The sequence below is a fragment of the Pinus tabuliformis genome, chromosome 1_2 (assembly GCF_031772625.1).
Source record: "Pinus tabuliformis cultivar Carrire ecotype Pingquan chromosome 1_2, CPIR1, whole genome shotgun sequence".
Classification (NCBI taxonomy): domain Eukaryota; kingdom Viridiplantae; phylum Streptophyta; class Pinopsida; order Pinales; family Pinaceae; genus Pinus; species Pinus tabuliformis.
In genome coordinates this window covers 1,122,212,298-1,122,238,637 of record NC_142298.1, presented here as the reverse complement: position 1 = coordinate 1,122,238,637, position 26,340 = coordinate 1,122,212,298, and the positions used below count along the sequence as shown (strand labels likewise).

Here is a 26,340-nt window from a genome sequence, read left to right as displayed (position 1 = left end):
AGAATATATTTCCAATGAGCTATCATGAGCTCAATTTGGAGTTGAGTAAGGCCTCCAAAAATGGTCTGTAAAAAGGCACTACGCATAGGGTACCTTGGCGCTGTGCACAGGAGAAGTCTTGGGAGATTGACTTTTTGGAGGGTCAAATCTTATCATTTTTTGGAACCAAGTACATTTATGGAAACTAGACTTTTCAATGAGCTATCCTGAGCTAAATTTGGAAATTGGGAACCCCTTGAAAACTCAGCTGGAAGATGGCGTATACCAAAGGCGATGCGCACAGACCAAAGGTGATGCACATAGACCATTGATGCTACGCATAGGACCAGAAATTGATATTTTGCTACTTTTTGCACACTTTCTCAGTTACTCAAGGAATTTTATGAATTTTTACTGATGTAATTAGTTAAAAAAAATGTAATTATGTCTTTTGAAGTTACCTAGGGTAAATACATTAGGCAAAAACTCTTCTTGTGATGTAATGAATAGTTTCCAAAAAGTGATGGATGAGTCGGTTTGACATCCCTATACTCTAGGTTTCAGTTCGGATTTTGGCGGAACAACTCCTTAGCTCATGGATTTGATCCCTGAGAATGGGAGAAGTTGTTTTATGGCTATATCTATCATTTATTGACTCAGTTCATAGGTTGGACTCAGTTGGATGTTGTTAGATTGATCAAAGACACTAATGTATAAGAAGTTGGCCAGTTTTAATAAATGAGTTGCAGCTATATCCTTGGGATACCTGTGGTATGGTTGTCTAGCATTGTTTTTTCTTTAGTTTCATTTGTGTGAATGTATTGTTCCTTCATATTCCATTTCATGTCTATTGTATGATCTCTTTCAAGTTGATAAACAAGAATCATCTTACATGCTATGTTTTGGGAAAGTTTTCATAGTTTGTTCATCTTTTTTCAATTTGGGAAGAATAAATCTTTCATGCTCTTCCTATTTCCTCACCTATCTGAATCATCTCATCCCATGAAACCCTAATGTGCTAGCCTACCTACCTACCTTGCCCCATTGAATAGACTATAACCCTAATATTATTTACCCTGACCTAGCCTCTTTGACCTAATATCTTCATCCAGCAATAACCCCATCAAATCAAATCAAAACAACCTCTGCACTTTATACCTAACCTAAAACCCTAATTCATATAGCCCTCCTGGTTGTGATTTTGTGGAGAGAACTCTCTCCAGCTTGGTAGGTCTAGATACCAAGTCAAAAGGTTGGTCTGTGGCTATCTCAGCTAGAGTCTTCTTCAGCCTTGGAGATCTGGACGAGTGATAACACATACCATGCTCTAGGTGCCTTCTTGAGGCCATAGGGAGAGTTATTTAGTTTGCATACCTGAGGTGAATTTTGCACGTATCCCTACGGCTTCTCCATGTAGATTTCCTCCTCAAGATCACCTTGAAGAAAGGCATTCCTCACATCCATAGGATGCACCTCCCATCCTCTTGCTGCTGCAATGGAGAGAGTTAGATGAATGGAATCCATTTTTTACAATGGAGCAAAAGTATCATCATAGTCAACACCATGTACTGGTTGAAATTTTTTTTCCACCAACCATGCCTTATATTAACTAACTTGGCCATATGTTCCTTCCTTGGTCTGGTAAACCCACTTGCACCTAACAAGTTTATGATTGGAAGGTATCAAAACCATGGGGACTTCACTGACAAAGCTATTATAGACATTTTTGGGCACTGTAACCCCAATCATACATGTCCATAAACCAAGGGCTCCTAAGTCCCTAAAAGTTTTGTTTCATACCCTAAAGGAACAAGGTCAACTGATTACATCATCTCCCAGAAGTTCTCCACAGGAAACTACTCAGAACTGGTCAAAACTGGACCATACAGGTTGCTCAGTGCTAAGGGTGTGATGCATCCCACCTGCCCAGTGTAAAGGGTGTGATGCATACTGAAAAGCCCTTCTGTAGGGTGTGATGAGCGAGAGTGGACAAATGGCAGAGACAGTTTGCGAGGTGGATGATCATAGAATCTTCCAGAAACTTCTCCTATGACACTTGCCTCTCTAAATTCGCCCAGGGATGAGTAAGAGATCATCAATCTCCAAGTGGAATCAAGAACTATCAGAGAGAGGACACTAATCAAAATCCCAGAAGCTGACTCACCCCCCTGCAATCATCTATATATGGATCCCTCATCCCAGAGATCCAGAGGCTGGAATTTTGTATCTTGTAAGGAAGTGCTATTGGTTTATTGTTGGAATATCGTAGTGTTGGGTGATCTAAGCTTTTCATGAGGTGAAAGAAGGGCTTTCATGCTGGAGGATGACGTTGGGTCAGAACAATTGGTTGTAATCCTCTTATCTATTCTTGATATTAATAAAGCTATTAGAGTTTTCCTCCACATTCTTGTATGTTTGATGATATATGCATTTGTGTGGTCAATATATATCTGGTCCTATATTGTTTATGATTGTAGATCTCTGTTCTTTGATAGTATTATGCTGCTTTGATTCCACAAGTGCTCTTCGAAGCTAGGTAGATGAAGGAGAAGCAGCAAGGATCTGTCAGAAGGGAGAGGAATCGAGCAAGGAACCAAGCGCAAAACTGAGGTTGGTGTCCTTCATTCCCCTCTTATCTACTTCTCATAAAGGAAAACGAAAGTGGTTTTAGTTTGTTTATTTCTAAGATAGCTACCAGTATTAGTGGGACTAGAAACTCCGAGTGGACACTAGATTTCCTGATAACAAAATGGCAAATCCGCTGGGGAGAGAATAGCTTGTTTGCTTTTCTATACTTTTTTGTGTTATAAACTTACAGACGGAGCCTGAAGTTAAGCCAGCTAGCCTTCGAACTGCATTTGTTATGCAAGTGCAAAGTAGATCAATGCTGCTTCAGTCTATCTCCGGGTTTTGTTTATAAACTGAACAATCGATTTGCAAACATCCTAATTGCCCTAGTGGTAGCTCTAGTAACCTCATTAGATCAGCCCCTGTGATTTATATTTACTGATTATCACTTGCTCGGCCTAAATCCCTGAACTGAGCTACAAACTGTGATCAAAAGCCAAGTAAAAGTCTCGCACTGGTACCATCGCACCCTCTCTTCAAGGATATCAGTATGCATCGCACCTCCCATGTGCAGTAGGTGGGATGCATACTGGATTCCCTGTGTAACAGGTGCGATGATCAGAAAAGGTCAATTTTGCCTTTAGACTTTGGTTTTTCTTCACTCTTTTCAACTCTATTTAGGAGTTTTGCTATCTGTAGTCAGTATACCTCTGTGGAAACCCTCTTCCTTTCCATTATTCCGCCTCCATTGTGCAAAGAACTGTAAATGTTTTTTATGTATTGTGCGCCATTTTCAGCTCTCTTTTACAAAAAAGTAGCATAATCAAACTGTTGTCTTTTGATTTGGAAGTGTCGCAAGTGTCGTTTTCAGTCAAAGAACAGAATTCTATTGTTTTTGATGGTTGATTATGTAGTTACTCTTGTATTTGATTTGAATTAGTAGTTTTTCAAAGTGTCGAAAGTAGTTTTCAATTCAAAATAGTAAAGTGTCTTCGTTATCTTCCTTTCGTTTTTGAAGAAAAACTTGTTAGTACTGTCACTTTGAAAAGATAATTCAGATTTGTACTTAGCATTCTTCTTGTCATTCACACATTAAGAAGGCTAAAAACAAATACATGCATGTGCATTTTCATTTAGACTGCTTGCTGGTTTGATTTAGGACAGTGCATCTAGTGTGTGCTCTATGCTCTATGTTGAAAGAATGTCATCTCTTTTTCTTTAGTAGCTAGGTATTTCATTGCAAAAAGAAGATTAAACGATTGTTTATCATCTTAGATTGCATTTTAGGAATTGTATATCTCCATCACGCGGTGAACCTGAAAGGAAAATTTCTTAAGAAAGATCAATTGTAAAATAAATTCAATGAACATAAAAACGCTTTGGAACCTAATGCACAACATCTAGAAGTCTAGGCTAGAGATGTATTACGGCGTCGTAAAGCCTGGTAACTATCGCTTTCATTGTTGGTTGGGTGATTCCTCCTCTTTGAGACGACAAGTGTCAGTATGGACTTGTGCTCCCACGTACTGTCGATTATATATTGGGAGACCACAATAGGCTATATCCTTTATCCATAGGAAGCCGTGTCTGCCGCCCTATTGATTGCAATGCACTGAACACATCATTCGGGAAGATTGACTGCCATACCGTAAAAATTATTCTGCAGTTTTGCGATTGGTTTGGTAATCCCTCTGTCTAGATTTCCAGAGTAGTCTCTTTCGTTCCTTTTCAGACTCCTTAAAGGAAAAGGTTCATCTGAGCACTTGTCACTTCAGGCTCATTAAAAATCAAAGGCGACTAGAGTCATCTTTTTTTTTTTCTCGACTCTTAAGAATTGAAAAACCAAGTTGTGTCAAAGCGTCTAAAATTTATTTTAATCGGAATAACATCACCTTTCCAAAGTTGGTCTTAGGTTGAGAAAAATGGAGTCCACCAACCAAGGATTTCCCCTTGGAGGAAATCCTAGTCCCTTATCCTCTTGGGGAGATGTTGGTGCACCCCATATAGCCACATTGTCACTTCCAGGATTGACAATCGGCTTGCCCGTATGGCTCTTCTCGACCTCTGTCGTTCAGAACACCGTGATTCCTGAAAAATCAAGTTAGAAACTAGATGATGCTAGAGTTACCCCCCAACCTTCCACTTCATCCGTTTCTCCCTCCCCTCCTTCTTCTTCGCTTAATGAAGCTGGTAAAGCTAAAGATCAAGTGACTGAGAAGAAGAAGAAGCGGAAGGAGAAGAAGGAAAAGAAGAAAAAGGAGCCAAAAGCGAAAGGGGGCAACCATGCATCATCTAGCAAAAATCCACACACTGCACCGTCTAAGCCTAAATCTCCATGTGTCATTTGCAAAGGAGACCACTATCATCGAGATTGTCCTTGCATCCCTCGGATCTTAAGGGACTGGTCTCCTCGTTTGCATAATCCAGTGTCATCAACCTCTGATGACCATGTTGAAAGTACACCATCAACTAGTGAAAGTGAAGTATCTGGACAGAAAAGGAGATGTAAATTTCCTTGTAAACTGTGTAAAGGCGATCACGTCATCCACTGTTGTCCCTTCCTAGACGAAGCTAAAGAGTTTTAGACGACCGTCCGGTTTCACCGTTACGGCTCCCTCCTGGATACAAGAAACTCTTGCCGAGTCCATCACTAGTTGAAAATCCGACTGACACGCCATTGTGGTCGGTCGAAGCATATATCATTGAAGATAAAACCTCTGAATCCACACCAGATGAAAGTCAAAAGGTCGAGGCGGCAGTCGACCCGGTCTTGCCTTCGGAAGGTCCATCTTCAGATGATACAGTCACCGAAGAGAATGAGAACGACACCATTCAAATTCTTTTCATAAACACAGACTCCGATGAACATAGGGGCAATCTCCCCATTCCTTTACCGCAGGAAGGAAGCTCGTCAGAGTCATACCCGGCTGTTTATTCGGTCCCACCTCCAAGCAACCTAGTCGTTTCCTTCGACTGGAATCTTCTAGGCAGACCCCGTTTACCAGCTAGTGTACCATTTCGAATCATTGCAAAAGTATACAGAATGGTCATGGCCAGTACCATCATAGATGAAGGGGCGTCTGTGAGTATCCTTCCCTCAACTGCTTGGAAAGCGCTTGGTTTGCCATCGCTTCTGCCTGAGATGAGAAATCTGACAGGCTTTGACAAAGGAACCAGTCAACCGTTAGGGATCCTTCCCAATGTGTCGATAACATTGAGAAGGAAAACCGTTCACATGAACGTAATGGTAGTCTAAGGACCTCTAGATTATAATCTACTCCTTGGGCGTGACTATATTTATTGCATGGGAGCTATTGTCTCCTCACCCTTTAGAGTAATGTGTTTTCCACATGAAGGACGAGTGGTCAAGCTCGTAGACCAGCTTTCGTTCCCCGGCTCACACATAGCAAATAGTCAAATACCATCCCTGAATGGTCTTTTCATGCAAGCAATGTCTCATCAATCTCTAGTCCGTCCACTTGAAGAGCACGAGTGATTCGGGAGGACATGACTGAATCCCAGGGGAGGAAAATGACTGGTCGGATACCCGTTCGTAATTAGACCGGAATAAGATTCCTTCGTCAAGGTTAGGAGGTTGGGATTTAGAACCACCCTTGTCCAAATGGATTAAGCCAGGAAGTGTTTCTATCTGCGATGTGGATGGAAACTATCTTGCAAAAGCAAGAACTTCTATATGGTAACCTGGAAATTTTTCACTATACTTGGGGGCATGCAAACCTTTTTGCATGCAAGTGAAGAGCGACCATTTATTTTCTTAGTTTGTAGATTCTCAAACCCTTTAAACTCGTAGGATTGGTCGTTCCTAACTTACATAAAGAAAGGATCCGGGGCAAAGCTTTGAAAGGTGCAAGCTCCATAAAAAATGGCATCTATCAATGAGACATCCTTATTATACGACTGGAACGAGCAGTTTTTATGTGGAGTTCAAGCTCGTTAAAAATTAAACATAAGCAACGAGCAGTTTTTATGTGGAGTTCAAGCTCGTTAAAAATTAAACATAAGCAATGAGCAAATGTTTCCCCCAGAGTTTAAGCTCATTAAAAAATGAACCAATTTCCAGTAAATAACCATTGTGAATGCATCATCATCAGCTTTTACACCCTGGTCGTGTTCTCATCATCACCTCCACTTTGTTTTAGCCTATCATTCACCCCCATTTGATTGTTTACCCCTTTTGAGGAACAACTGTGAAGAGTGATCCAGCTAGCTATCCTTGTGACACTGCCGTGATTGGAAAATTCCAAACCTTACCTGGAATCAGCTGCTACCCGAAATTATCACTCGTTCCTCAAAAAACGAGTCTCCTTTAAGCTCTTTTCATCTGACTTGTAAAATATGAAAAGATTGCCGAGCGATTGGCCTCTCCAGCTCGTTAAAGCGACCAGAAGTGCTATCCCTCCTCTAGATTTTAATCTTTTTGGACCTGAGGGATTATTACACAAAAAGATCGAGTGCTTGTTTTATTCGGCTCGTTAAAATTACCGAAAATTCATCCCTTTCGTATTATTTTATACTTTTTCAGACTTAAGGGATTATATGACGAAAAAGTATTATTGGAGTTTTCTTTATGTCCCTTTCAGACTCTCTAAAATTGAAAAGGACCGAGTTATCTTTGTCGTTAAACTCGTTAAAACCGAATAGCGACAAACTTGTCCATACAGACAAGAACGAGTTTCACTGTCGCTAGGCTCGTTAAAATATAGCGACGGGTTTGCCCGAAGGGAAAATTATAGAACAAGAATATGTTATCCTCCTCAAGCTTGACAAAAATAAAGAGGTACTGGTCACCAATGACTGGGGAAAAATTGGGAAGAAAACTCGAAGAAACTTTGTTGGTAGCAAGTCGCTCTTGAACATGACACTTTCGCTCTGCATCTGAGTCGGGTTGGGTTGTTTCGTTCACCGGTCATATCACCATTGGTCCACCGCACCATCCATATTTGGGATTAACGCTACCAATCCATGTAACTGTCACTGGTATGTTCAAGAGAAGTCACTCATATAATTCACCTGTGTCTCATCCACTGCAGTGCATTCACGCTCCATCTTTTCATGACCGCCACCCTGAACTTTGTATCATCAGATTTTTTTCACCTCCACAAAATCATTTGCTCCGTTCCATGTCGTAGATGTGGGATTCATTAAGGGCCTCCTACAACGGGTCACTTCTTGTCGACATCAACTCATTATCCAAGAAGTCGGCCTAGGAACAACCCTTTCAGTACTTTGAAGCTTGCATGCCTCAATGGCAAGTTTATCACTTCCGATGACAGGTTTACATCAATGGCCTTCGACCGAAAGATTTTACGTGGTGTTCGACTCCAAGTCCCTTTTCACACCACGTGAATTGTACTGTCGTACCTTGAGGGTCATCATCATTATCGGTGATTCCTCTCGCGCCTGTTAACAACTTACATCATTGGCTGGTAATCAGGCGATGTCTTTCCATGTTCGACTCCAGAACATCTTTCACATGGATTGACTTGTACTCCGAGTGAATATTGAATGAGTTTGAAGACCCCGAATCTAGTTTCATCCATCCGGGCTGCGATATATTCAGGAAAATAAAGACATCAAATGTACATCATTGCCGAATAGATGATCATCCGAATCAAGGGATGATGGCTCTACCAGAATCATCAGTCTACACACAGATGGTCGTATGTCTTATGTACATGAAAATGAATTTATAAAGCTGAGCATGGGAATGCTCGCCTCAGTTAGATCATGAAAAGTATTATGAAGATAATGTATTGTATTGTATCTTATTACAGGTTGCCTTCCAGCTCGAAAAAAACTTCGGAGCCTCATGATAAAGCATTTCACCCGACATCAAAAGACTAACGACCTCATGATTTAGGGGGCAACTGTTATAGAAATTTTTGGGCACTACAACCCCAATCATACATGTCCATAAACCAAGGGCTCCTAAGTCCCTAAAAGTGTTGTTTCATACCCTAAAGGAACAAGGTTAACTGATTACATCATCTCCCAGAAGTTCTCCACAGGAAACTACTTAGTACTAGTCAAAACTGGACCATACAGGTTGCTCAGTGCTAAGGGTGCGATGCATCCCACCTGCCCAGTGTAAAGGGTGCGATGCATATTGAAAAGCCCTTCTGTAGGGTGTGATGAGCAAGAGTGGACAAATGGCAGAGACAGTTTGTGAGGTGGATGATCATAGAATCTTCTAGAAACTTCTCCTATGACACTTGCCTCTCTGAATTCGCCCAGGGATGAGTAAGAGATCATCAATCTCCAAGTGGAATCAAGAACTATCAGAGAGAGGACACTAATCAAAATCCCAGAAGCTGACTCACCCCCCTGCAATCATCTATATATGGATCCCTCATCCCAGAGATCCAGAGGCTGGAATTTTGTATCTTGTAAGGAAGTGCTGTTGGTTTCTTGTTGGAATATCGTAGTGTTGGGTGATCTAAGCTTTTCATGAGGTGAAAGAAGGGCTTTCATGCTGGAGGATGACGCTAGGTCAGAACAATTGGTTGTAATCCTCTTTGCTATTCTTGATATTAATAAAGCTATTCGAGTTTTCCTCCACATTCTTGTATGTTTGATGATATATGCATTTGTGTGGTCAACATATATCTGGTCCTATATTGTTTATGATTGTAGATCTCTGTTCTTCGATAATATTATGTTGCTTTGATTCCACAGGTGCTCTTTGAACCTGGGTAGACGAAGGAGAAGCGGCAAGGATCTGTCAGAAGGGAGAGGAACCGAGCAAGGAACCAAGCGCAAAACTGAGGTTGGTGTCCTTCATTCCACTCTTATCTACTTCTCATAAAGGAAAACAAAAGTGGTTTTAGTTTGTTTGTTTCTAAGATAGCTACCAGTCTTAGTGGGACTAGCAGCTCCGAGTGGACACTAGATTTCCCGATAACAAAAGCAATACAATATCACGTGTGTTAATGTTGGGGCATAAAAAATGAGGAAAAATGGAATAATATATTGAGCATATAATAGGGGGGTAAATGGTTTTTATATGTTGTATAGAAATATGTATATTATAAGGTATTTTTTATACAATACATTGGCCACGCGGAGGGAAAAAATATGTAGGATGGAGGAATAAAGGTTCAGGAGTATTGTGTGAGTATCGAGAGAGGGAGGGATAGAGAAAAAGATATGGTAATATTTGGTCCACAGTAGCCTAATATTCAAACTTATGGCCCTAGTATTTACATGAAATTCATGGTAATGTTAAATTCTTAAAGTAAAAGGGTGAAAATCAAAGATAAAGGAAAATTTCACATCCTTTTACTTAAAATTTTAACATTACCATGAAATGGCTTAGGTTGTTTGAGAGTAGTATTGACATCATTAGATTTCATATAGAGAAAGTAGAATTTTAGATCTCACACAAAATCCACCAAACTTATTAGTTTTTCAAGATTTCATGATTGGGGGGATTGCAATGTTTCTATTGGATTTTGTCATGTACTAGGGTATGGAACTCATATTTAATCAAGAGAACCAAGCCCTCTATGTCTCTTGATGTTAGTGACATTATTTGTCAAACTCATCTATCGTGACCCTACTAAAAATGTACTTGTCACTCAAATAAAATCTTGACTTAACATGCTACTTTTTTTCTATCTTATGTTAATGCTTAGAGGGTGATATTAATGACAAAGATCCCAAGATATGCAATGATTTTGATGATATGTAGGTATATGTTGTAGCATGTTTTTTTGGATGTTAGAGGCCATCTAGAGCCTGTTTGTTGATGTATTTTCTGTTAAGAGATGGATTGCACTCGATGTTAAGTTATGTACACCCTTACATGCTATATAAATGAGAACTTGTAATTTGTGGACCTATGGTTGACGAATATTATAACTAGAAAATGAATGATGTTTTATGGTTTAATCCATGTTTTTATGTCTTTTATCACAAATTCGTTATTCTAAAAGATATTTTTTGACATATATCCATCAAAATATATAAATATATATATTATATAAAATCCACTCCCACAATCGTTCCCAACCTGGGAGCTTTTGAAAAATTCACTCCTCTCCCCTGCTTCCACTCCCACTTCCTACTTCCACTCTCTCTTCTTTCTTCCACTCTTTCTCCCAAGCAACCTTGCTCCAAAATATACATGCATCACATTACTAATATCTCTATGATCTATGTATAATGTGTTTGTTAATATTCTTTACTTGTTGCTAAGATAGTGATCCTCCCAATGATGGGGTAGTAGAGAATACAAAAGATATGGCACCTTCACCCTTTCCTTACATTAATGATGAACAGGTTGAATGAAATCGAAGAAGATAGTGATACCAACTATTGCTTGGTAGAGGGCAGATGCATGCCAAAAGAGATAGTGAAATAGACTATTGTTTGGAAGAGGGTGCATGAATGTCATACCTTCAATTAATTCCATTTTAGATGTTGTTTCAAATTTAGCAATTTCAATTTTGGATAGAGTTTTTCTATTATTAGAGATTTTTTTTTCTCATTTTAAGCATGCATGTTCTATTGTTACTAAGAGGGTGTAGATCATTAGTCAATTAGAATACTTATGCATGATAAATTCCCATCTTAGGTAAAGGACAAAAATATCAAGGAAGGGATGCATGCTTACATGCTCTAGTTCATATTTTGATGGAGACACACTTATTTGGCATTCTTTCCATGCAACTATGGTGCATTGGGTATTATGTTAGGGCTATGATTTGAAAAAGTCCAACGAGATAGGATTTTTCATGTGTCCATATTCATTTTACTTTCTCTCCTCTTCCTCTTCTATAAGTGAGATTAAAGGTGTGCCATTGTGTTGATTATCGAGGTTTTGTTTTGAACTATTGTAGTGTATCTTTCTCAGTATTCACTAGAATACAGGTGAAATTGAGAGTTCAAATCTATGTATTTTCCATTCAAACTTTCCACATTATGTATTTTTAAATCAAGCATCTTAGATTTGCCTCTTTTTTATTGAAACTTTCAAGTCTTCAACTACATAGTATTTAGGTTATTCTTTCTAGGTGAAGAATTTGTTTACCATTGTTAATGAAAATAAAGGGATATAAATCTAAAAGGGTATAAAAAATGTCAATGAAAAAATAAATACCTACAATATCTAGTGAAAGTAGGGGATTTTTAAATTGGGAGGGTGTATTGGGTTCGTATTGGAAACGAGTTAAATAAAGTGATTTTTAGAGGTATTTTCCAATATGTAGTGATATTAAGGGTATTGTTGAGTATGCCACAAACACACGTGCTATGTTAGAGGTTCATTGAGAGAAGCCCCCGTGATTGGAACTAGATCTTAAGTCTGGTTCTTAGTGAGAGAGTTATATTCCTCATCCATAGTTGCTTCCCGTTCAGGATGCCCAGTTGCTTCCGCATAAGTCTATTGATCATATGCATGTATCATATAAGCATGCATGAGAATGCATGACCCCATAGCTAAGAGTGCTTGTGGAGCTTCATAAAATTGAGGTACAGTGGCAGGATCATCTAAGAGATCACTCATGCTGCACCATTTTTGCGTTGAAGGTTGTCAAGAATATTCTGCACTTTATGAGGAAATATTATCTTGACGTTCAAAAACTAGTGGTCCAACAAGTGTGATAGGAAAAGGCTCATCTAGATCAACTAGTGGAGAGGGAAACTTTGTAACATGTTCATCTGGTGGTGCATGCAAAGCATCTTCTTCAAGATTTACACTCCTTTCAATGAAGATCTCTTTAGCGTTTTATCAAACAATATGTACCCTTTGACTTCATCAAAATATCCAACAAACATACATGCCTTTCTCTGAGGCACCAAATCCTTTCACTTCTCTGTAGGAATAAGGGCCCAAGATCATGATCTGAAAATGCGGAAACGAATGACTTCAGGTTGCATGCCAGTCCAAGACTCAAAATGTGTTTTTCTAGTATGAGGTACAATTGATAGCTTCAACCCACAATTTTGATGTAAGAGATCTTGCTTGCAACATGCAATTGACATATCTTTAAAAGATCTATTCTTCCTTTCGGCCACACCAGTTTGCTGTGGAGTGTAAGGAAATGTATTATACAAATATATGTCTACTTCATTACAAGGATTATGGATATATTTGTTGACATATTCCTTCCCATTATCTGTGTGGAGAATCTTGATGCGTTTTCCAAACCGATTTTCTACATATGCTTTGAAAATATTTAGATATTGAGAAACTTTAGACTTGAGTTTCAAGAAGTATGCATATCTTACTTTGTTCATTGAAGGTACTGGAAATGGACCCATGATATCACTATGTACAAGCTCCGAAAGTGAAGAGGCTCTCCATGCATGCCCCTTCTCGAACTTGTCTTGTGGATGCTTTCCAAGAGCACATCCATTACAAACACCATTTGAAAATTCAACGATCGACAATCCTTTAATCATCTCTTGCTTGCTAATTTGTTGCATATATCTAAAATTCAAGTGCCCAAATCTCTCGTGCCAAATCCTACTTTCTTCATTTGCATGCATAGGTAGAAAAATAGAATCTCGTTGAGGAACAAAATCAGAAAATGTATATAGACGAGATTGATCAGTTCCCTTGTCAGATGTGATCTTCAAGTTGGTTTGCATATCATAAATGCTCATGGAATTAGGGTAAATTGCACTTTCCTTCCGGTGCCAGTGTGTGTCATCTGATACACTGAATGAAGATTCATAGAAAGCCTCGAAATATGCAAAACATTATCAAAACTTCCATCTTTGAATTGCACTTCTCTTTTTTCAGTTGCTTCAACTGTAGAGTTTCCCCCCATGAGAATAGGAGGACCTGAGTATGCATGTAAAGATGAAAAAGGTTCCTTTGAAGAAGCCATATGATATGAAGCTCTTGAATCGATAATCCATTCTTGCGGTGTAGAATGAAGGGAAATCAAAGCATGACCAATAACCCTTGTTTCTGATGGTTTATTGTAGCATAAAAACTATGCTGAAGCACGAAGGACTGATAACTTGAAAAAACTTTAATGTTAAAATACACAGAAGGTATTAAAAAATAATAATTTATTATTATATAAAAATGTATAAGATGATTTGAATGTACAATGAGGAGTCTACTTGTATACTTCAGCAGGTGACCCTTCGTGAAAGGGCATGTCTTTTAGACATGTCTTTTCACTTAATTTAATGACTAATTAACCTAAATAATATTTTAATTATTTAATATTTATATTTATTTTATTTAGCTAATTGTTATGAATTATATTCATAACATAGCCTTTCCCTTCGGAAGCTTTGTCCTCAAAGCTTTAATACTGGGGTTTATCTTTGCGGTGGCTTGTCGCCCTGGCATATGTGAGGCAGTAGGTCTTTGCGGTTGTTGTCTCGGCATATGGAATTCATTGTTTTTCATCTTGGCGTATTTAATTTGGACACTATCTGAATCTCTGGTTATCAATTAATTTTTTTCCTTTTTTTAATGTATAAAACTATATATATATATATATACATTTTTTTTAACTCTATTTTTTTATAATTCTATTTATTTATTTATTTTTTAACTCTATTTATTTATTTTTGGTTTAATGTTTATATAATTAAAAGTTATATAGTTAAACATACTTATGAATCAAATTGTATAGAGGGTTTGACTTTTGACAGGGGAACACGTTGGTTGACCAAACGGTGTTGACCCATAAACTCGCAGCTCAATGGAGAGACAACGTAACGGGAGAAGGTGGGTGTAGGAATCATACTTCCTGGATAGGAAAACCGCAGTTATGCCCAATAAAAAAAGTAAGGGAAAGATCTTCTCCTTTAGAAATGGTGACTATTACGCCGACATCTTCTTTTGCCATTATGGGTTGAACGAGTTTCATCCATTCCGACGCCAAATACCCGCGAGTCCCTCGAATTGTAGAGACGGAGACCGCCATCTCTCGGTTGAACAACTTGGAAACTCCAAAATCAGAGACCTTGGGGCAGAAATTGTCGTCCTCCACAGTCCTATAACTCAAGACTACACCTTCAGGACCATAACGAATATGAGAATCTACATCTGAAGTATTAGCAATACGCACACCAGAACCCCATGGGGTCCCAGTTTTACTTTTATGAAGTTCCCACAAATCCCTGAAATGCTCATCACTTACTTTGACATCCCAGTAGGTGCTGCCAGGTTTACCAAGGCATAAGAAAATATGTTGCCATGCATCCTCTCTAGAAGAAGGTAGTCGAAACCACAAGTTTGCAGATGGCTTTCGGAAACCCACATCTTCAACATATGGAATGCCAAGAGCTTCCATCTGGCTTGTAAGACGAGCATGCTTAATACACAGGGAACAATGCCTAACCACTTGAAGAAGAGCTGAAGCATGTATCCTTGAAGGTGCTTTCCCATGATTTGCTTCCATAAGAATGTTTCCATATGAACGGCCTATAAACTGCCCCAAACTGCTCTGAGGAGCCTTTAACTGAGCACTAATAGGTTGAGGGCTTCCCGATTCACAAATAGTCTTCCTTTTCTTTTGACCTTCTCCAGAAGCTGCTATTCGTTGCAATGATGGCACTAAGTGGACAATATCTGAAAGGCAACGCTTTCTATTACGCGTTTCATGTTTAGGCATTGCAACAGACATGGTTCCATGAGAAGTTCCAGAGTCTGAGGTTTGACATGCAGGGGATACCACAGACAAGCCACTTCCAGGACTCCTTAATGTAGTTCCCGGTTGGCCAGTTGGTGAACTTTTAATGGAAGACCTTGAATTTTGGACAGGACTCCTGGGTGCTGGAGAAGTTCGAATAGAAGGAACACGGGTCTGCCTATGAGCAAAATGTTAGAAATCTGCAGTTTCTAAATCTTAATGTGACCCGATTAAAAGCATTAAAGCATTAAAGCGTTAAAAGCATTAAAGCATTAAAGCACTAAAGCAGTTTCTAATCTAAAGAATTAGATCTTAAGCGTTGAATTGGTATATGATGGACGTACCAGATTAGAATTAAATAATATATAAAGAATTGGGTCCTCTCTCTCCCACACAAGAGTTGCATTCTTCTCCATCAAGAAGCACATAAAGGAAGTGAGGGCAAGAGGAGAGAAACCGAATTCTGAAGAAGAGGAACAGTCAGGAGTCAGATCAAAGTAGATGGCAGCCATTACATCTTCTGCTGTTAGTCAAGGTATGTCATCTTAAACAACATATTAAGTTCTGAATGTGAAATATTTGGTATTGATAATCTTGGGCTGTTAGTAGCTATATTTTACATTTGGTATCAGAGCCACAATCAATAACTGAATATTTCCTATGATTGCAATTGACCTGTTTTGTGCTTTACTCATGTGATTGAGCCTTCGGGAAACTGTGGGGGTTTCATGAAATGATCACGCATTCATGAGTCCTTTGACTATGCGCCTATTGACCCCTATTTGCATCCTTTCGTTGTTAACCAAGTCCTGTGCATGCTTCTCAAAAGGGGTTAAGAGCTTACCTCTAGGTTTTCGAATGAACCCATTTCACTTCTCGAAGATATTAGGCCGCTATTTGTCTGACAAGTCTCTTCCCCTGATTTCCAGAATTGGTTGGGAATGGCCTCTGTAAAAGAGTTAAAAAACGGGTTTTGTTGTTCAGGCTGGCTCCTACACATGAATTCCCCATTTAATCACACAGTTTTTACCATCTTCAGCCAGTGTTAGACCTCTGTGAGAACGCATCAGGCTGTTAATGCATAGACCATCGCACGGGGGTACTTCGAACCTCAAAACTGAACGGAAAAACCCAATTCGCTATCAGATAAAAGCATTTCCGAGGCGCCCAGTTGAGGAAAAGACGTGAAGAGTAGCGCCCGGATGGGGATCTGGGGTGTGTCTAAGGGTAAAACGGGGGAAAGAAATGCTTGGGGAATGGAACGTAGTAGACGTGGATGTATAACAAAACCAAGAAGTGGGTTGTTACTGTTCAGCCCTCAGCGAAGGATACTATTGGTCCTGTCCTTCATTGACTCCATCCCGTGTCATTAAAAATCTTTGTGACCTGCCAAACACACGCGGTGTGTGATGGTGAGCTCTCTCCAAATCACTTCATGGTGTTGCGAGGGGATTCTGTTGAATGATCGGGAACATTTGCGTCCATTTCCGAAAAGGCATTCTTTATTTCACTGCAAGTGTAACACTGTCAATTACAGCATTTCAACTGTTGTTTGAATGAACCGTTCATGTGATTCCGGCATAAAGAATCCCGATCCGGTAATGAAAGTCCAATCTGTTGTTTGAATGACGCATTCGTATGCCTTTCCAGTAATGGAAATCCAAAATAATTGTTTGAAATTTTAGGCATAAAAGTAATTGCTCTATGACTGATTGTTTTGCATAAGGTATGTGTTATAAATTATTTATGCACATGAGATTTATGATTTTGTTAATCACCAAAGTGGTCAAAATCAGAATGTTGTTTTGCATAAGGTATGTGTTATAAATTATTTATGCACATGAGATTTATGATTTTGTTAATCACCAAAGTGGTAAAAATCAAAATAATCATTTAGTGCATAAGTGACATAATGATTATTGATAGAAATTGCCAGTTATAATAATACCAATTAAGAACTGGCGTCACTAATGATAGAACCTGAGAACTTACCCAAAGCAAAGTCTTGTTCTACAACTAGTTGACATGATGAGGTTTGATAGATATTTTGATTAAATAAATATTGATCATCCAAAGATGTCAGTTCTATTTAATTGAGTATATTTATTACCTACTTATGTTTTGGTATTTAATTATGTTAAGTATAAGATAGTATCTACCCAAAGGAGTGCTATATTATACTATTATGTCTACATCTGAATCGCGTTAGTTATGAGCTTATAGTTATTTCATTTTTGATTTGCAGGTTATCTATCTTTCGTATGTTTTGAATCAAATTTAGTTAAAGTTCCTATTAATACATGGTGGCTTGATACTGGTGCTACAACTCATGTTTCCAACAATATGCAGGGATTTCTTACGATCCGAACCATAAATCCAAATGAAGATCGTTTTCTCTTTATGGGAAACGGAATGAAATCTTCAATTGAAGGCATTGGGACTTATCGTCTAATTCTAGAAAGTGGATATGTATTAGACTTATACATTACCCTTTATGTACCTTCATTATCTAGAAACCTTATTTCCGTAAGTAAGTTGGATAATTCTGGTTTTAGATGTATGTTTGGATCTGGCTGTTTTGATTTATATAAGAATACTGATAATGTTGGTTCTGGTATTCTAATTGATGGTTTATATAAATTGAAACTAAATGACACTTATGCGAATTCCTTGTTGAATGTAGTAAATAATGTTGGATGTAAACGTAGCAGGTTGAATGAAAATTCTGCTTTCTTGTGGCATAAACGACTAGGTCATATATCCAAAGAAAGAATGATGAGATTAGTAAGTAATGAAATTTTGTCAAATTTGGACTTTAGTGATCTAGAATTATGTGTGGATTGTATTAAAGGTAAACAAACCAAACATAATAAGAAAGGAGCCACTAGAAGCAGCCAGCTTCTTGAAATAATACACACTGATATTTGCGGACCTATGGACACTACAACCTTTAATGGAGAAAAGTATTTCATCACTTTCATTGACGATTTTTCCCGTGTTATGTCTATTTGCTTCATGAAAAATCTCAATCTGTGAATGTCCTTGAGACGTTTGTAAAGGAAGTTGAGAGGCAATTAGATAAAAAGGTGAAAATCATAAGGTCTGATAGAGGTGGTGAATATTATGGAAAATATAATGAGTCAGGCCAATGTCCAGGTCCATTTGCAAAATTCCTCGAAAGTCATGGCATATGTGCGCAATACACAATGCCAGGTACACCACAGCAAAATGGTGTAGCAGAAAGGCGCAATAGGACGTTAATAGATATGATTAGGAGTATGATGTCAAATTCTACACTACCTAAGAATTTGTGGTCGTATGCTCTCAAAACCGCTAATTATTTGTTGAATAGGGTTCCTAGTAAAGCTGTTCAAAAGACTCCTTTTGAGTTATGGACTAACAGGAAACCTAGCTTAAGACACCTGCATGTTTGGGGTTGTCCAGCGGAAGCGAGAATTTATAATCCACATGAAAAGAAATTAGATTCTCGAACGATCAGTGGGTATTTTTTAGGATACCCTGAGAAATCTAAAGGGTACGTGTTTTACTGTCCTAATCATAGTCCAAGAATTATAGAAACTGGTAATGCAAGATTCATTGAGAATGGTGAAGTCAGTGGGAGTACTAGAAGAGAAATAGTAGAAATAAAGGAAACAAGGGTAAATGTTACATTGCCTAGAATAGTTCCTCCATCTACTATTACTCCAAATGTTGTTCCAGCTGTTGTAGAACAGCATGATGATAATGAACAACATATAAATGAAGAAGTACTTCCTGAAGGAAATGACTTACATAATACTGATATGCATGAACCACAACAAGTAGCATTAAGAAGACCTCAAAGAAATCATAGGTCAGCTATTTCTGATGATTATGTGGTTTATATGCAAGAATCAGATTATGATATTGGAATCAATAAGGATCCAGTTTCGTTTTCACATGCTGTAGAAAGTAAAGAGTCAAAGGAATGGATTAATGCCATGAAAGAAGAAATGAAATCCATGCAACATAATGAAGTTTGGGATCTCGTTGAGTTACCACATGGCTGTAAAAGAGTCGGATGCAAATGGGTTTTTAAAACCAAACACGACTCTAGTGGTAATATCGAACGGTATAAAGCTAGACTTGTTGCTAAGGGTTACACTCAGAAAGATGGTGTTGATTACAAGGAGACATTTTCTCCTATTTCGAAAAAGGACTCACTAAGAATAATAATGGCATTAGTAGCTCATTATGATTTGGAGTTGCATCAAATGGATGTGAAAACAACCTTTCTGAATGGAGATCTTGATGAGGATGTTTATATGGATCAACCTGAGGGTTTTTCTGTAGAAGGTAAAGAACAATTGGTGTGTAAACTTAAGAAGTCAATATATGGGCTTAAACAAGCATCCCGACAATGGTATATTAAGTTCAATACCATTAATACATCCTTTGGTTTTAAGGAAAATACGGTTGATCACTGTATATACCAAAAGATCAGTGGGAGCAAGTTTATTTATCTGGTCCTTTATGTTGATGACATCTTGCTTGCTGCAAATAATTTAAGTATATTGCATGAGACTAAGGAATTTCTCTCAACGAACTTTGAAATGAAAGATATGGGAGAGGCATCCTATGTGATTGGAATAGAAATATTCCGTGATCGATCACAAGGAATATTGGGATTTTCTCAGAAAGGATATGTCGAAAGGATTCTAGAGAGATTTGGAATGAGTAAGTGTTCACCTGGAATAGTTCTTGTACAGAAAGGTGATAAATTCAATCTCATGCAATGTCCTAAGAATGATGTTGAACGAAAGGAAATGGAATCAATTCCATATGCATCTGTTGTAGGTAGCCTAATGTATGCTCAAATCTGTACTAGACCGGATATCAGCTTTGCGGTCGGTATGTTAGGGAGGTATCAAAGTAATCCAGGAAGGGAACATTGGCAAGCTGCAAAGAAAGTTTTGAGGTACTTACAAGGCACGAAAGATTACATGCTCATGTATAGAAGATCCAATGAATCAGAGGTGATTGGATATAGCGATTCAGATTTTGCTGGATGCATCGATACTAGAAAATTGACTTTTGGTTACCTGTTTATGTTTGCTCAAGGTGCCATATCATGGAAAAGTGCGAAACAGACTATCGTTGCTTCATCTACTATGGAGGTAGAATTTGTGGCATGCTTTGAAGCCACAATTCATGCATTATGGTTGCGGAACTTTATTTCAGGACTTGCGGTTGTCGACACCATTAGCAAGCCGCTGAAAATCTATTGTGATAACTCTGCAGCAGTATTTTTCTCAAAGAACGACAAGTACTCTAAAGGTGCCAAACACATAGATCTGAAGTATCTTGTTGTGAAAGATGAGGTTCAGAAACAAAGAGTGTCAATCATGCACATCAGGACAGAACTTATGATTGCAGACCCTTTGACGAAAGGGTTACAACCAAGACAATTTAAGGAACATGTTCAAAGAATGGGTCTTGGTTATATTAATAATAATTGATGTGTGACATTCTGAGCTCTTTTATGTGTTTCTGATATACAATTATGTGTCTCTTGTTTTAATGAAGTAGTACGTATTTTATGTAATTTTAAACAAGAAAGAGTCTTATAAAGATATTATGTTTAATCATTATGATATAAGACATTATGTGGACCATTATGCTGTTTTATATAAATTATGAGTATGAATTGATGGATTGTTGGTATTGTAGTATATGGAAGGGAATGCATTGAATTAATAGTGCACAACCACCATAACTCTCAGCAATTTATCATAGTATGATGTTCAACACTTAATATTATGAATAATCGGGTCAAGTGGGAGAATGTTAGAAATCTGCAGTTTCTAAATCTTAATGTGACCCGGTTAAAAGCATTAAAGCATTAAAGCGTTAAAAGCATTAAAGCATTAAAGCACTAAAGCAGTTTCTAATCTAAAGCATTAGATCTTAAGCGTTGAATTGGTATATGATGGACGTACCAGATTAGAGTTAAATAATATATAAAGAATTGGGTCCTCTCTCTCCCACACAAGAGTTGCATTCTTCTCCATCAAGAAGCACATAAAGGAAGTGAGGGCAAGAGGAGAGAAACCGAATTCTGAAGAAGAGGAACAGTCAGGAGTCAGATCAAAGTAGATGGCAGCCATTACATCTTCCGCTGTTAGTCAAGGTATGTCATCTTAAACAACATATTAAGTTCTGAATGTGAAATATTTGGTATTGATAATCTTGGGCTGTTAGTAGCTATATTTTACACAGAATATATAGAAAGACCTTCTTTAGGAGAATCTATTACTTTTCTTAGCTGATCTTCATCCATTCCAGGATAACCTGCACTGTCTGCCAGATGAAATGGGGATCTTGAAGGGATGAGCTCTTGATCAGCATAATTCTTTGAAATTGATAACAATTTATGAAAAGACCGGCTTCTTACAGGGCTGGTTGCATTCAGTCCATAGCTATGCCCTCCAGAAAGGGGGCTTGAGCCAGTCTGCCTTACATTCTTCTGATTCAACTCAGACATCATTCTGGAGTTAGAATTTTTAGTTGGGGAAAACTGTGAGGTTCCGTCCCACCTAGGGATTGATAGACCAAACTTTCCACCTTGCTGAATACCCTGTCCAGCACCTAAATGACTTAAAGGAGACGGTTCGGCCGATGAAAAAGAATTGTTTTGCTTAGGTAAATACCGAGTTAATGGCATTCCCTTGTTAGGTTCAAATATATCATCTACCACAGACAAAAATGATGATTGTAAGCCTTCTTGGCCTTGAATGACAACATCGGTGTATGAATCAGAACTAGGACCTGAGTCTGAAATAATATCTGAACCTCCAATTTCTTTTGCAGAACACAGCGACCATTCATTGTCTAATAGACTCAGATTCAGCTCATCTTCTACCATTTGGATCCTTCCAACATCTATTTTGCTGAAGCGAAAAATCTGAAGGGGACCACAGAGCAGACCAGCCCTTCCAGTCGAGTCTTGCTGGGATTCCAGCAGTGTAAAAAGAGGCTTGAAATCCACATCTAGCTGTGTTAGTAGGAAGTAGAAGTCTCCACAATTTGGAAAACCCATGAGCAGCAAATCTGCTCCTAGAATAATTGATTTTGGTATTCTGGCTGTAGCAATACCCTTTTCATACACCTTTAGGCCCAAGAATCTTCCAATAGATGCAAAAAGTTGCAAAATACTCTTGTTATGGAGACTGATGAACACTTCAGTAGGTGTCAGAATACCCTGATTCAATGCCTCTTCACATTCTGTAATTGCAGATGACAAAATAAGATTCCTAGAAGAAGGCAAAAGAAAACGTCCATTCCTGATGCTGATTCCAAGAGCCACGTAACACTGCCCATATGCCCGAACACACAATACTTCCTCACCAAGTTCCCCAACATCAGCTTTAGTACTTTCTTGCGAATAGTCTAATATCTTATTCAATGCCATATCAGAATCATTTTCATGATGCTTCAAAATAACATCATCCTCAGCTTGGCAAAGTCGACTGTTACTCTTGAGCACTCTCTGAACTTCCAAGAGACGAGTATGTATGTTGCAAGAGATAGCCCTCAGCAATAAACGCTCTACATCTATACAACTTTGGTCAAGCACAAACTCAGCTTCATTACCAGTCTTGTCATCAAATTCATCAGCATCTGCACGCTGGTCCGGCCACAGTTTAGTCTGTTCAATGGCATCCTCAATCTTGGTCTTATCCAATTGATCTAATTTTGCTGCAATCTTATCACCTCGAATGGTGTTACTTATGTTGAGCTTCTTGGAATCCTTTTCATTTTCTACAGAAAGACTTGATTCGTTTGATACCAGATTCATAGGAATCCGCTTAGATAAACTTTCTACATCCTTAGTGGGAATTTCCATCAATCGGGCCTCAACGTGCCCTTTTCTGGACTTCATGCCTTCTTTTTTGTTACTTTCAACATTCTCACTATCAATGTCCATATCATTTTTATTCAGAGTTTCGTTGTCTTCTTCTACAAGATTTTTCTTTAGACATGTTGAAACTTCAGCACATGATTTTTCTAATTGTTGAAATATTTTTTTGAATATTAAACTGTTTAACATAATCAGGTTATGAACGTAATGGCACATTGTGAGGTAAACTACGTTCAAAGGCCCGCATGATTATATTGTGTGCCATGGCTTCAATATCATTGTAGCATAAAAACTATGCTGAAGCATGAAGGACTGATAACTTGAAAAAACTTTAATGTTAAAATACACAAAAGGTATTTAAAAATAATAATTTATTATTATATAAAAATGTATAAGATGATTTGAATGTACAATGAGGACCCTGCTTTTATACTTCAGCAGGTGACCCTTCATGAAAGGGCATGTCTAAAATTCGTGAAAGGGCATGTCTAAAAGACATGCCTTTTCACTTAAATTAATGACTAATTAACTTAAATAATATTTTAATTATTTAATATTTATATTTATTTTATCTAGCTAATTGTTATGAATTATTTTCATAACATTTATCCTTTGTCTTCTTCTTGGCACTTTCTAGAATGTGATGACCAAGATGATTTTACTGAAGAGTGTTTGCTATCAGATCAATAGTCTTCTGCATGCAAGAGGATTCAGGATGATAGCCTATGTTACAATAAGGACACTTGGAATTTCCTTTCTTTCCCTTCTTACCCTTGGAGCTGGAAGAATCATATCGAGGTTTTGGATTTCCTCTTTTTCTTGGATTTGGATCTCTTGCCTTTCCTTTTCCTTTGGATTGTTGATTTGGTTTCGACTTGGACTTTCGTTTCTCATGCATGCCAAGTGCATGTGCATTTGAAGCCTTTAACGAACCCATCTTGATGAACTTATCTTGCTAATGAACGAGAGACTCAATAAATGCGTCAAGTTTGGGCATTTTCAATTTATCTCTAGTTGCAAGTCTAACTGTATGAAATGTAGAAATAGAAACAAGATATTCAAGACCTAATTTAGACAAAATAGAAAGGATCAATTGACCTTCCAGTTTGGATTTATTGATCCCACAATCATGTAATTGTAGAGGCAATGATTTGAATTTCGTAAAGAAATCCTAAATGTTCTCAAAGTTGTTTGGACCTAGGGAATTTAGCTCACTTTCGAGAATATGTGCCCGCATCTCATTCCGCTTTCCAAATAAATTCTCCAAAGTTGTCCAAATTTCATTCGGAGTGGTGCATGTGTCCACATGAAAACACAATATTGAAGATATGGTCAACAATAGAAGACCAAAAGCCTCGTCCATTATGTTGAAGTATTTGGAATTTTCAACGGCATAATTAGGTTCAACTTTTGTATTCATAACTATCTGATACAAGTGTTTGTCTCTGAGTTGAAGCAAAATCTCTCGCTTCCATTGGAAGTAGTTATATGGAGTAAGAAGAACTGAAGATGGGAACTCCATTCTTTCATCTTGTAGCTGTAGCAACAATTGAGGCAGTGCTCCAATATTCTTATCTCCAAATCAAATCTCTCAACAATTTCCAATTCTTGACCTTCCAATGTGCAAAATATTGTTCATGCACCTTACACCAAAACACATTGGTGTTAGCAAACTTTCCTAACCAGTGACTAAGATCTCCAGGGTGGAAATTATGGATTCCATAGAGATGTAGTAACTCCTCGATTCCATAGAGATGTAGTGATTCCTGCAACACTCTTGCAAATAAAAGAAATCGAAAGAAATATTTTTTTTGTCTATTATAATCCTATAACGGTGGTCATGCCGAGAGAACGATATGGCGACATGTGAGACTTTTTTCACAAAGCCAATTAAAAAATGAGAGTGAAGTAAAAAAATTTGATTTTTCCCGTCTATTATAATAATAATTGAATAAACTAAGCGTGGTCATGTTGAGACTTTTTTCCGGTAATTTCTGATGGAGAGATGTGGGATTTTTCTCATGGATCCAATTAAAAAAAAAAGAGTAAGATTGAAAAAATTGATCCTTTTTTGGTTCGAATAAATATAATATTTTGAATGAAATAAGGGTGGTCGTCATGAGAGAACTGGTAATTTCTGATGGAGAGATGTCCTGCATTTTTCGTGGAGCCAATTAAGAAGGGGAAGGTATGGAGAGAGCTATTTTGTTGTTTTCTAAGAATGTGACGATCAAATGCAAACTTAGAATGGAATAGAAGGTGCAAACTTGGAATAGGTGAAGGAAACAAAAATAAGAGCTAATTAAAAAAATAAGAATGAGATTGAAAAATTTGAATTTTTTTTAGAGAATTGGAAATTTCTGATGGAGAGATGCGGGGCATTTTTCATGGAGCCAATTGAAAAGGGAAGGCGTGGATAGAGCTATTTTGTTATTTTATAACAATATGACGATCAAATGCAAACTTGGAAAGGAATAGATGATGATGGTGGTGGTGGTGGTTAACGTCCACTGAGACCAAACATTGGTCTATCAGATTTAAAGAAACAAATTATTTATTTTGATTTAAGATTTTATTCCTATGCTCAAAACGCTTGGAGAGAAGCCTCCCGAGCTCCCTATAATTTTGGCATTATAAAAGGCTAGGAAGGTCAGTATTGTAACAAAGATTGTGAAATTGAGATCTAATGTGGTTGTACGTGAGGCACTCTAAGAGGAAGTGGTTTTCATCCTCGATGTTCCTATTCTCACATATATGGTAGATCCTTTCCATATGACAAATCTAAGAATATGACAACTGCAAACTTTGTAGAGGTCAAGGAACCAATTTTGTTGGAAGAGGTCAAGGAACCATTTTTTTGTTGAACCCATTTTTGTTGAATCCACTCACCCCTGCAATTCCTATCCAAAGATCTTGTTTTTGAACATCCATGATCTCAACTGTTTGGTTGCCTATCTATTGAACGCATTACACAGTCGTATATTGACAGTCTGGGTATAATCTATATTTATATTTTCTTAATCTTCATTTTTTACATATAATGATTGTCAAAATGATATGTTTTAATTGATTTTATCCTTTAGATTACCACTTAGAATATAGAAAAAATTGAATGATACATGTAATATCATTTATTGATGTTACTATGTTTCATTTCAATTCATTAGAATAAGTAATTTATGCTACAATTATAACTTCTAAATATTTTGGATTCATGTTTTAGTGAAAAAAAAATTGCATCTTAGTTAATCTTGGTATAGAAATGGTTTT

At 37.7% G+C, this 26,340-nt stretch overlaps 1 protein-coding gene across 1 annotated transcript; it reads right to left on the bottom strand.

Moving 5' to 3' along the window:
• Window positions 1-14,276: 14,276 nt before the first annotated feature.
• LOC149210086 (mediator of RNA polymerase II transcription subunit 14-like) lies at window positions 14,277-23,136 on the bottom strand. The gene is made up of 4 exons (XM_089398863.1): window positions 21,444-23,136; window positions 16,201-16,287; window positions 16,015-16,118; window positions 14,277-15,344 (listed from the first exon to the last, which is right to left on the bottom strand). The coding sequence occupies exons 1-4, from the start codon at window positions 23,134-23,136 to the stop codon at window positions 14,277-14,279; spliced, it is 2,952 nt and encodes a 983-aa protein (XP_089254989.1).
• Between the last annotated feature and the right edge of the window lie 3,204 nt (window positions 23,137-26,340).